The sequence below is a fragment of the Gadus macrocephalus genome, chromosome 3 (genome assembly GCF_031168955.1).
Source record: "Gadus macrocephalus chromosome 3, ASM3116895v1".
NCBI lineage: Eukaryota > Metazoa > Chordata > Actinopteri > Gadiformes > Gadidae > Gadus > Gadus macrocephalus.
Window position 1 is genome coordinate 15,836,027 of NC_082384.1, and position 13,254 is coordinate 15,849,280.

General features: G+C 39.6%; 1 protein-coding gene and 1 long non-coding RNA gene across 2 annotated transcripts; both read left to right on the plus strand.

Moving 5' to 3' along the window:
* Positions 1-321: 321 nt before the first annotated feature.
* LOC132453748 (GATA zinc finger domain-containing protein 15-like) lies at positions 322-8,705 on the plus strand. Its single transcript, XM_060046693.1, has 5 exons — positions 322-332; positions 2,065-2,226; positions 2,917-3,063; positions 3,127-3,363; positions 8,328-8,705. Exons 1-5 carry the CDS (start codon positions 322-324, stop codon positions 8,686-8,688), a joined length of 918 nt encoding a protein of 305 aa, XP_059902676.1. The 3' UTR covers positions 8,689-8,705.
* Positions 8,706-12,120: 3,415 nt separating this feature from the next.
* LOC132454330 (uncharacterized) lies at positions 12,121-13,232 on the plus strand. The gene is made up of 3 exons (XR_009524916.1): positions 12,121-12,274; positions 12,389-12,456; positions 12,557-13,232. It is a non-coding gene; the product is annotated as an uncharacterized LOC132454330 (long non-coding RNA).
* The last annotated feature ends 22 nt before the right edge of the window (positions 13,233-13,254 follow it).

A 13,254-nucleotide genomic window follows, 5' to 3' on the forward strand; every position in this document is an offset into this window, starting at 1 on the left:
CATGTAAAATCATCAGTCGTCATCACATTTTTACATTTTAAATGTAATTTATATTCATATATTGTGTATTTGAGTGTAATCTAATTTCACTATGTCAACAGGAAATGGTTCACATAGGCTAGAAAAAGATAAGGCTATACTGGTTAGGCAAATTGCTATGGATAGTCAAAGCAAAAGTAACACAACATGTACACAATTTCCCTTGCAGGCGTTCTAAATGTCATTTCGACAATCTGCAATAGGGCTTGTTCATAAACTCGGGGTCTGTTCCTTAAATAAGGCTTCTAATCATGTACATGAACTTTGACATAAGTAAGCATCATGGAAATCAGGTAGGATTGAGCTAATCCATGCAAGGCTAGCAGTAGCATCTTAAAATCCAATCTGGCAATTATTGCCAGCCAATGCAGAGAGGCGAGAATAGGAGTGATAAAATACAATATTCTTGTCTAGTCAATAATCTATCTGCAGTATTCTGTACAAATCTGAGGGTTCTCGTGGTCGATTTAGGTAGACCAGAGAATAATTGATGATATAAATGCATGAATGAGTGTCTCTGAATCTGCCGCAGATATCATTGTTCTGATTTTCACAATATTTCTCAGATGAAAGAATGCAATTCTAGCTATACTTTTAAGATGTTAGTCAAAACAGAGCAGAGGGTCAAACAGGACACCAAGATTCCTGACACACGCACTCTGCGGGATGATGCTTTGGGCTGATAATTTTCTGCTCTGTCTTCCTAGTATTAAGCTGAAGGATGTTCTGTGATACAGCTCTTTACTGCAGTCAGCCAGGACTCAACCTTCGGGATCTGGTCCGAGTCCTCTGATTCTACAGGAATATAGAGTTGGGTGTCATCCGCATAGAAATAGAAGCTAATTCCATAGCTGCGGATAAAGTCGCCCAAGAAAAACATATTGAATGCAAAAAGCAATGGACCAAGGACCGACCCTTGTGGAACACAATGCTTTGATTCTGAACCCTCACTGACACAAATTGTGAGGTAAGAATCAAGCCAGCGAACAGCAGAACCCCCGAACCCAACATAGTGGTCAAGACAGTGAAGAAGGATGCTGTGGTTGATCGTGTCGAATGCAGCACTGAGGTCGAGCAACACAAGCATCGAGCTTGGATTGGTATCTAAAGTAAGAAGGATATAATTTACCGCTCTTGTCACAGCAGTGTCAGATGAATGGAAATCCCTGAACCCAGACTGAAAAGGTTTGAAAAGGTGGTTCGTCGTCAGATAGCCTACAATTAGCTTTGCGACATTCCTTTCCTGTATCTTGGACAGGAAGTGAAGGTTCTATATTGGCCAATTGTTCCGACTTATTCAGGATCCAGGCCACGCTTTTTGAGTAGCAGTTTTGTCACCGCAGCCTTGAAACTAGAGGGGACAATAACTGTAGTCAGCAAAATATTGATCAAAGAGAGGATGGCAGGTCCCACAATAGGAAGTTCCTTTTGGATTAATTTAGGGAAATAGATCTTGATTGCATTTTCTGTTTTATAGTTTCCAAAGAAATGGCAAAGAATAGGAACAGATGGAAGACGGCCTTTCTGCATGTTCTCAGTAAGTTACAGTAGCATTATGAAATAGTATATAACCAAACATTATGAATTACGATAACATAAGGAATAATCATGGTGTTGATTGTAATTATAATGACTAATGCAAAAACAAATTCTTATTCTTTATTAATTCAGAGCAAAATGATAGGACACTTTTTTTTATGAAAATTGACCATAATAACAACCTCAACAAATGTCAAATATGGATAAAAATGTAAAAAAAAATGCATCCATTTTCTACAGTGTTATCCGTAATGGTACTAATGGAGAGCAATCAAGCTCTAACGACACTTGAACTAACAACAACAGCAGTTCCAATAACTACCAAGGAAAAGACAAATATTACAATGAGTCAATCGACAGTGAGTACAATGTCAACGACAGTAGGCCAAACGACCACAGCTGCAGAAACAACAGCTAGAACTGCTGGCCCAAAAAACCCAAGAATGAGCCAAACAATTCCTGAAGCTGTCCTATTAACAACAACAGCTGGTGCAAAAACTACAACAACAATAGGTCCAAAAACTACAACTGCAGAACCTGCGGGCCCTGCAAATACCACCGCTGGTGCATCAACGACAGCAGCTGGCAAGACAACCACAACGACTGGTCCAACAACTACCACAGCAGGTCCAACATCTACCACAGCAAGTCCCACAACAAAAAGATCAGTGCCAACAATTACAACGTCAGGAACAACAACTACTACATCTGGCCCAAAAACAACGACAACAGTTGCTCCATCAACCACAACTTCAGGTGCAACAATTACGACAAAAGACCCAATAACAAACACATTAGTTCTAACTACTACAACATCAGGTCCAATAACCACAACTTCTGGTCCAAAAACTACAAGCGATGCTCCAACCGCCAAGACTGGAGGTCTAACGACTACCACAGATGGTTCGACAACAACAACAGCAATTCGAACAACTACAACGTCAGGAAAAGCAACTACCAAGTTTGGACCCACAACGAAAACAGCTACTCCAACCACAACAACAGCAAGCTCAACCACCACAACAGGTTTTCCCTCAAAACAACAACAGCAGTTCCAAAAATTAAAACTTCTGGTCCAACAACTACAAGGAAAAGTCCCAACAACAGCAGGTCTAACAACTACCAAAGCAGGTCCCACAAAAACAACAGCACCTCCCACAACTACAATGTCAGGTCAAACAACTACTAAATCAGGTCGTACAACAACAGCTGCTCAAACCATCACAACTGCAGGTCCAACAACTACCACGGAGAGTCCGAAAACGACAACAGCTGCTCAAACCACCACAACTGCAGATCGAACAACTACCATGGCAGTTCCTTCCACAACTACAGCAGTTCCAACAACTACATCGTCTGGTTCAACAAGTACCACGGAGAGTCCAACAACCACAACAGCTGCTCCAACAACCACAACTGCAGGTCCAACAACTACCACAGCAGTTCCAACAACTACAACCTCAAGTCCAACAACTACCACAGCAGGTCCCAGAACGACAACAGCTCCTGAAACAACCATAACTGAAGGTCCAACAACTATCACAGCAGGTCCCACAACAACAACAGCAACAGCAACTCCCACAACTATATCGTCTGGTCCAACAAGTACCACGGAGAGTTCAACAACCACAACAGCTGCTCCAACAACCACAACTTCAGGTCTAACAACTACCACAGCACGTCCCACAAAGACAACTGCTCTTCAAACCACCAAAACTGCAGGTCCAATAACTACCACAGGAGTTCCAACAACTATAACTTCAAGTCCAACAACTACCACAGCAGGTCCAACAACAAGAGCAACTTCCACAACTAAATCGTCTGGGCCAACAAGTACCACGGAGAGTCCAACAACCACAACAGTGCAAACAACAACAACGTCAGGACCAACAACTACTACATCAGGGCCCCGTTTCCCGAAAGCGTTGTTAGCCTAAGTGGATCGTGAAGTGCGTCGAAAGGGCATCGTAGAGTTTTCACCGCGTTTCCCGAAAGCATCGTTGGGAACGAACGTCTTGAAAACGCTCGTAGCTAACGAGTACTCCAGGGGTGCTCGTAGGTACTCGTAGGACGCTAAGAGCATCGTCAGCTATAGCCTCAGTGGTGTCACCATCGGACATTCCGTCTATTGGATGTGTTTTATTAAAACGCATTGCGCCTTTATGTTCTTAGTTTGGTCATTAATAAAGATTATTAATTAATTTATTAATAAAGATGTTAAAATGGCCAAAATAAAACGGGACAGTCCAGAAAATGTTTGCGCAGGCAGGGCACTCAAAATGTGTGAGAGAAAGTGTGGGGATTTGTGCAGACTGACATAGGCTACTCATAAAACGTAGCATAAAATAATGTAAAAAAATTATAAAATTAAAAAAAATTAAAAAAAATTAAAGGATATGGTGGGGATTGGTCACGTTGACGGGAATGTTTAGTGACATGTGGGAGGGTGGAGGGGGTTAAAAAAAAGTCTCAATCACTCTTCGACGCGCATGAAAACCAGCAGGTCCCAGAATGACAACAGCTCCTGAAACAACCATAACTGAAGGTCCAACAATTACCACAGCAGGTCCCACAACAATGAAAGCAACTCCCACAACTACATCGTCTGGTCCAACAAGTACCTCGGAGAGTCCAACAACAATAACAGCTCCTCAAACTGCCACAACTGCAGGTCCAACAACCATAGAAGGTCCAACAGCAACAAATGCAGTTCCAACAACTACTACATCAGTTTCAACAACTATTACAGCAGATCCCACAACAACAACTTTTGCTCCAGCCACCACAACTGTAGGTCCAACAACTACCAAAGCAGTTCTCTCAACAATAACAGCAGGTCAAACAACTACAACGGTAGGTCGTACAACAACAACAACAGCTGCTCAAAACACCACAACTGCAGGTCCAACAACTACGACAGAAACGTACACAACAGCAGTTCCAACAACTACAACATCAGGTCCCACAACTACAACAGCTGCTCAAACCACTACAACCGCATTTCAAAAAACAACATCAAGTCGAACAACGTCCACTGCAAGTCCCACAACGACAACTGCTAATCAAACCACAACAACAACAGCAGGTTCAACAACCCCAACTGCTGTTCCTACAACCACAGCTACTCCAACCACCTCAACTGGAAGACCTACAACTTCAACTGCAGGCCCAACAACAACAATCGCAGGTACCACAATTTCCATTGCGGGCCCCACAACAACAACAACAGTTGGTCTCACAACTACAACAGCAACTAAAGCAACTAAAGAAGTCACCGGCACTCCGACTAGTTCCCCGGAATCCACAACAGTAGCCGCGTTTACATGGCACATCTGATCAGCATAGATTTCTATGCGGCATAGATCTGTTCCTAAAATGTGTTCCGAATGTACTGTATGGCAGTAACAAAAGTGTCCGTTCTGTCTCTCGCGCACACCTGACACATCTCTGGACCGGCGGCGACATAATGGATGTCTTATCACTATCGGGGATTTTAAATTTGATTTTAATGAAAGCACGGCAGGAGAGAGCTTTTCTCTCCCTGCTCCTTCAATTAAGAAGGAGGACGACAGCGCAGCAACGTCAATTTCTCGTCAGATCTTTATATTTACCCTAAGCTCCGCCGCAAACAAGAGGAATTTGGATGCGAGTCCGCAGCCAAGACTGGAGGGAGAGAGTGGTCTTACGGGAATTTAGTGACCAGGAATCCTCGAAGGTCCAATTGCGAACTACTGCAGCTGCCATCTCTCTAAGTTAAGAAGTATTTTAACGTTCAGCCTGCAAAAGTACTAGTAGTAGCCTACTCATTTACAGTTACCTCGGACGAGCGCGGACACTACGATACGCGAACACGTCATTAATAAACACCCATGTGTCCCGTCGCTTAGCAACCGGCCACGCTTACCGGACTACTTTTACGGAGTGATAACAAAGACGTGAATCAGGCAATAAATCCACTTTCCTTGACAGCGGTGAAGTTCGGTGTGCTTAAAAGTACCGACGGAGCTCAGTGGACCAATTGCGAACTACTGCGGCTGCACTAAGTTAAACCCCAATCTATGCGGAATAAGTGTATACATGGCGATTTAAAACAGACTACACCACCTCTTCTATTCGGCATAGAATCTATGCCGAACAGATAATTGTATTCCGAATGAGGCGTATACATGACCATTTTATAGATGTGTCCATGTAAACGCGGCTAGTATCAACTAACCCTCCAGAAGAAGATGAAGGCTACCTTCTACTGCAGTTTCGAATAATGCGTAAATGGATCCCAGCTTACATCAATCGTCAGTCTAAAGAATACAAAGCGATCAGTCTTAATATAACAACAGAGGTAATATACATTACTATTTGAAACATCTCTTTCCATAAATGTCCCATTTTAACAATTTTTATTATAATATCTCATTCATAATAATTTAAATGTGTCGCTTCTCATCTTTAGTGCAATAGAGGGTACCGCCATTCCTATCCGAACATTTTCCTTAGATCGCATCTAAGACATCTGTGGTCAGTAGGCTACTATTTATTTATTTTGAATTCATTGGCTAATATTACTTACTTTTACTTCAGAATATCAAATAACCGTTTGTATCTCTACAGGGAAGTCTCTGTGGGGACAGATCTTGATTTGATCTTTGTGAATCAATCAGTTGTGCCAAACATTACTAGTGTAGAAGAATCTCTGAAAACTGCACTAGATACATCGATTATATTCCTGAATATAATTCCAAGCAGTATCAAAGCAGGTCAGTTTTTTTCCACCCTACTTTTAATGTAATGATCTAAATACTACTCATTGCTATTCATACAAAGTGTCATAACGTCTTACCATTTCCTAAAAACATATTTACCTTTCCCATAGCCATGCCAAATATTACCAAAGATACCGCATCCACAACTGCTGCTGCAACATCAACAACAGCAACAACAACACAGGACCACACAGACCCACCACTGTAGGGTCTTCAACAACATCAAGATTAACAACGCCAAATAATGCCGCAGCTACAGCCACAAGCACATCTGCAACCAGCAACCGAGCAACTAGCAAAAATATTTTTCTATTCGCTTCACTGTTCTTCACCTCACTGTTTCACGCCCTGTTTAACAATGTATAAACAATCATGATTTCATAATCTTTCAGGGTTTCAAGTTTTCATAGAGGACTTGTCTATTAATGTAAAAAAATATATATGTCATATTTACTAATTAGTATTTTATTAATGAATTACTTTTGATTTGTATGTGAATATTTACAAATATATTATCTGTTTAAAATCAAACAAGGTATGTCAATCATTTTAAATAAAGGAAAAAATCTGGAAACATGTACAACTTACATATTGAACATATATGTACGTGGGTAAAAATTTGAATAGTGTTATTAATTTTCACGATTTCATTTCTCTCTTAAAATAGTTCCTAAAGTAGAAAAAAATATTTGAAAGAAAAGGGATATGATGTTCCACGCTGTGGAATCAGCTCCCCCCCACACATCCACTGGGCCCCTTCCGTGGAGACTTTCAAAAAGTACACGAAAGCACACCATTTCTCTGAGGCCTATGGCCTCTTACTCCCAACCCCACCCAGCGCCTTGCGCATTTTTCACTCTCACTCACTTGCCTACACATACACCCTCACCTCCCACTCTTGTGAAGCGACCTTGAGTATCCTGAAAGGCGCTACGTAAAATCTTTTTTTATTATTATTTTTATTATTATTATGTCAGCAGAAAATCAAAAGTTCATGTCACTGACATTATGCGGATGACATTGTATTCATCAAGTGAAATAGCATCTGGACTGCATCTCAGAGTAAAAATCAACAACAAATATAACCGCAAGCGGTGATTAACGGGGTCCGAGCTAAATTAAAAGTCAAGAACACACTAATGGAAGATATATAAAAAGAACATATAATTGTCATATTTAAGGAAAGATGTTCTACTTATAAACCCTGAACTGCAGCCTCATTCACAAGGTCAAAATGTCTATTGATAAGCACACAGCATCCAGAAAACTCAAAGCACACATTTCTCAAGTGAATTAAGGGCTTTTTTCAAAACATATACCTGAAAAATCTTTGAAATTCTGGGGAAATGAAACATTTGTATAGTCAAGAACACTTGACTACACAGAAATATAAATATGACAGAGTTAATTATGAAGGAAAAATGGTTAATGAAGAAGTTCCGCTTAATGCCATACAGTGTCTTGGCAGTCCGATTATTGGAAACGAATGAGCCGGAATGTTGATTGCCTGATGAATTTCAGGTGCTGTTCAATGTTGTGTTTCTTAAATGAGTGGCAATGACAGAATGTCATGTTCAGCTTGTTCATAATGCTCTAATCAGAATAACTCTCAACCTAAGGATCACCAGTACACGGCATTATCCCGTTGAGCCACTGACATTCCTGAACTGCATGAAGCCTCATTCACATGATAAGCACACATCAAGAAAACTCCAAGCACACATTTCCCAAGAGAATTAAGGGCTTTCTTAAAAGAGTACAGGGCCCAGTTTCCCGAAAGCATTGTTAGCCTAAATTGATTGTGAAGTGCGTCGTACGAGCATCGTATAGTTTTCACACCGTTTCCCGAAAAGCATCGTTTGTAACGAACATCGTGAAAACGCTCGTAGCTAACGAGGACTCCAGGGGTACTCGTAGGATGCTAAGAGCATCGTTAGCCTACTATAGCCTCAGTGGCGGCACCAGCGGACATTCCAACTACCACAGCAGGTCCCACAACAACAAAAGCAACCCCCATAACTGCATCGTCTGGTTCAACAAGTACCACGGAGAGTCCAACGACCACAACAGCTGCTCCAACAACAGCAACTGCAGGTCCAACAACTACCCCAGCAGTTCCAACAACTATAACTTCAAGTCCAACAACTACCACAGCAGGTCCCATAACAACAACAGCAACTCTTACAACTACATCGTCTGGTCCGACAAGTACCACGGAGAGTCCAACAACCACAACAGCTGCTTGAACAACAGCAACTGCAGGTCCAACAACTACCACAGCAGTTCCAACAACTACAACTTCAAGTCCAACAACTACCACAGCAGGTCCCAGAACGACAACAGCTCCTGAAACAACCACAACTGAAGTTCCAATGGAGGTGCTTCAACCTGAAGGGGCTTATTTTCGATAATGACTGGCTACTTGCCAAACGAAAAAATAACTTCACAAGGTGTGTCCCCCTCCCCCCCCTCAACAACTTTAAGAGACCCCCACAGAGATGGAATAATAACTCGAACCCTGTCTATAGCCTACTTCATCCTGCCCAACAATGTGGGCAGGATCGAGACCAAGCTCTCCTAATCGGGTCAGCAATAGCTGTGTGTCAATGCCTAGCCTCTGTGTTTGAATGATAATGAATGAATGGAATGTTGCATTTTTAATGTCTACAAATATTCTAGACTAGAGAGCCAATCAATGAAACCTTATGCGGAATCAGATAAAGTCGGCTCTTTGCACATTAAGATAAATGTAGGTGTCACACACAAGCTATTTTGGATTTTGGTAATATGGAATTATTTCAAGGGGGGAAATGCCATGAAAAAATGTATGCACAGTGAGTTCAGGATTAGGAATTCATATAACCTATATGTCGGCCTAGGCCTAATCAATTGTGTTTTAATATCTTTAGAATTCATATTATTGCACTCTATTCTTTTCGTTGGCTACTCTGCGGTTGGCCTTGATGGGGAGATATTTTCCTTTGTAACCCCATTTTCCTGCGTCATTCCTGCGTCCCCCTGCGTCATAGTCTGTTTCAGCACCGTGTCAGAGGACATGTACAAACCTATGAACGTCGTGAGTGCAGCGAATGCGCGTTCATGTTAAGAGGAGTTTCGGGAAACGCTCCAAAGAAATTCACGATGGTTCGCAAGATCCATCGTGAGAATGATCGAACAAGCGAAGATCCATCGTTATCGGGAAACTGGGCCCAGATCTGAAAATTTGGTATCCACCTAATGATAGCCTTATGGTAGTTAAACAATAACAAAATGGTCATATAGGCAAAATGGGTTGAGACTGTGGACGTTTGGCTTTTCTATGAAATTGTGGGAAAAGAACAATTTTTTAGAGCAGATGACCAGGGTGAAAAAGATGCATCTGATTTTAGAGATGAACATGATGAAATAATTTGAGTCCAGTTCAATCTAGTAAGGAGAAATAAGGCAAGTTCATATTTTTCTTAAATAGCGCCACCTTTTGGTGCAGTACCACAATTTGAGTTTATGGGTAGTGGGGCGTCGGAGAGTACCGACGCACATGGTTTTGCAAACTTGACTCCCCTATGTTTGTATGTTAATTTTACCAATACTGCTCAGCAGTATTGGTATCCACCTATTTATAGTTGTATGTTTTTTTTATACAATAACTAAATGTTCATATAAGAAAATTGGGATAACTGCTCCGAATTAATTGCCCAAGATTTCTCAAATGGAACTAAATAAAACAAATTCTGTTCGATGATTTTTGTGAGGCTTGGTCTAAAGATTTGATGTGGCGATTTTGATTATTTTAATTTTTTTGTAGCCTGTTAGTCTTTTTATCATGTTTGGTTTATATATGAAATTGTGGGAAAAGTAAAAAAATTTAGGGTTTTATAAATGCATCTGATTCTAGAGATTAATATTCAGAAAGAATTTTGTGTCCAGGTCAATCTGGTGAGGATAAATAAGACTAATTCATGTTTTTTTTTTTACAATAGCGCCACCTTTGGGTGCAGTACCACAAATGTGTAGTGGGGGTTATTGGTAACCATACCTGAAAATTTCAAGAGTTTTCGAGTTATGATAAAGGCTGCAGGATGGCTTTTACAGAATTTGAGGGGGAAAAAACCGTTACAGAAACAATAGAAGTACAATTATACAATTAAAGTACAATTGAATGAAAAGGGGTAATAAAACAAAGTTTATAAACCCCATGTTTAGATGCCCAACTCAGCTATAGCTCTGCTAGTCTGCTAACCTTAACCAAACCCATTGCTCAGCAGGAAAGAAAAGTAACATGGTAACACAGATAACTATGTTTTTCTGTCACAAACTTGACTCACCTATGTTTGCTTATTTTTTCATTAATATTTCTTGGTTTGGATTATTGTTTTGCCATGGGTCCGATTGTGCAGCATTTTGAGCATATGGAAATGTTTTATAAAATTAACATTATTTTACATTGTTCTGATTATTATTATTGTTCATAAACCAGTAGCTAGGTCTTTAGGAAAATTAAACGAATGTCGAATTTTTTGGTTATTATCTAATTTAATTCTTTAAATTATATTTTATCCAACAAGCAGCAGAGAAAATAATACAGCTTGTTTTCCTTCCTAAGTGTAAATATTTTCCCTCACCAATTTGTCTGAAAACAAATCAGATCATAATTGGGATCAGGCTTGGGAATCAATATGAAATCAGATTAAATGAGGCAGGAAGAATTCATAAACAATTAACATGAAATAACATTGATTTTTGAAATTATTGATATTATTAATTGACCCTTAATAATTCAAACATAAACATGGTGGAACAATTGACTTAAACTTTGAGACAGAGCAACAACTGTAGACTAATCACAACATCTGACTTACCATGCCCCATTCTCCTACTTCATGAAAATACATTACATCATGTACACAAATTCGAATTGATTAACTTGTATTACAGTAATTCTATATATTTTAATGACATTAACTTAATTAAATTTAAAACTCATGAATCTGTTGTTTATGGAGGATATGGTATCTTTCTTATAAAGGGAATCATACAAAACCTAGGTATTTGGCTAATTGTTTAATCAAACGTAAAAGTAGAACCCAGAAATCTTATATTATGTAGCTAAAGCATTAGTGATGCGAATCTATTAATACTGCAATATCAATATTTGAAAGACTTTTACAATCATTCACTATTCAATATATTTAATGATTGTCAATCTTGATGAAGAATATCACGGAAAACCTTGACTGAAAAGTTCATTAACGTTTTATTCTCTCTTGATCGTAAATGTATTCATATAAAAAATATAATAAAAATAACAATAGGTATCCACAGATACTCAAAGAATAACTTATGATGACTTCAAAAAGTTACTTAAATCTTAACCTTTATAACTAATTGTCCAAATAATTAGATCCAGGCTCCTTTTTTAATAATATATATTATGGTTATTCTATATTCGACATTGATATTTTAACAGATCATAGCATAAAATGCTATGATTATTCAAATCATATTATGAAGTTGTAAAAAGAGTCCTTAAATTTGATCACAACTACATGGTTTATCTTGTGACTCTGAAGGCGTTTTAAGGGATAGCAACAACATTCCTTCTTAAAGTATTCCATAAACGAACAGCACACACATTCATTGTCACACAGTACACTCCTTTCATGAAGCAAGACAGCTAATTCATCTATAGTAGCAGTAAATATTGTCAAAGGCCCAAAGCTAAATACAGTTTTGAAGCATCACCTTTAGGTGACTTTCATGGAAGGTATGATCTTTTGTTTTCTTAAGATCAAGTCCACAGAAACCAGTATTTTACGTCAACGTGAATGCTATTGTTGACTTCATAAAAGTGGAGACATACTCAGAGTAGCTGATTGTAAAACTGAAATACACCTGAGAGCACTCCTTACAAGCTATTTGGGGAACATCCAGAGAACGTAAGTAAGCAGTGGTACTGGGTGCAATTAGCCCAACATTGCATTGACATCTCATTCTTACTCTTGTAAATGCTTTCATTTAATTTTAATTTTTTTCCTCCTTCACATTTACAGAAATATGCCAGTGTTGAAAATGCTTCGGACCATTTCATTCCATCTTCTGATAGGCCTATGTCTAATTGGTGAGTTGACAAAAGAATGGCCAACTACGAAGTGAACAGCAGGTCTGAAATACAAGTCTAAGCCGTATTCTCTCTGCAATCTGCATTTATTTATGGTCAGCACATGGCACAGCCGCAGCTACAACCACTCCTGCAGCTACAAGCCCAGCTGCAACATCCAGTCCTGGTGCCACAAGCCCAGCTGCAACATCCAGTCCTGGTGCTACCAGCCCAGCTATAACATCCAGTCCTGGTGCCACAAGCCCAGCTGCAACATCCAGTCCTGGTGCTACCAGCCCAGCTATGACATCCACGGCTGGCATCCCGATAACCATGAACACTGCTGCTGCCACAAGCAACGCTATGAACAACACAGCTGCCGTAACAACAGGAGTTGCTACAACAGCAAACACCACAAGCAGTGCGGCTACATCAATTGGAATATTCCACCAAATCTGCCTTCTACTCTGCATGGCTTTATTAACAGTAGGCCTAACAGTTGGTATATAATCCTTGATATTAATTATTTTTAACACAACCTTAATAATTGGGGATTTTCTTGATTTTTGCATTCCCTTTAACATCTATGTAGGCCGATCATGGGGGATATGTTTGTGGAGCAAATAGTATCTATTTAGCCTTGATAACATTATCTTATTGTAATATTATACAAGTCATTTTATGATGCAACGTGCTGTGGGCTTTAGAAAATGACATTCGAAAAACGTGTTTCACTAAATGTTTGCGAAACTCCAATATTTGTTTGTCCCTTAATTAAACAACTTTCATAATGTCAATGTTTTGCAAGAGTTTATCTAC

Coding starts and splice junctions, on each gene's coding strand:
- LOC132453748 (XM_060046693.1), top strand. Junction 2,227..2,916: donor TCCAACATCTACCACAGCAA/GTCCCACAACAA, acceptor CAACTACAGCAG/TTCCAACAACTACATCGTCT. Junction 3,364..8,327: donor TCCAACAACTACCACAGCAG/GTCCAACAACAA, acceptor CTACCACAGCAG/GTCCCACAACAACAAAAGCA.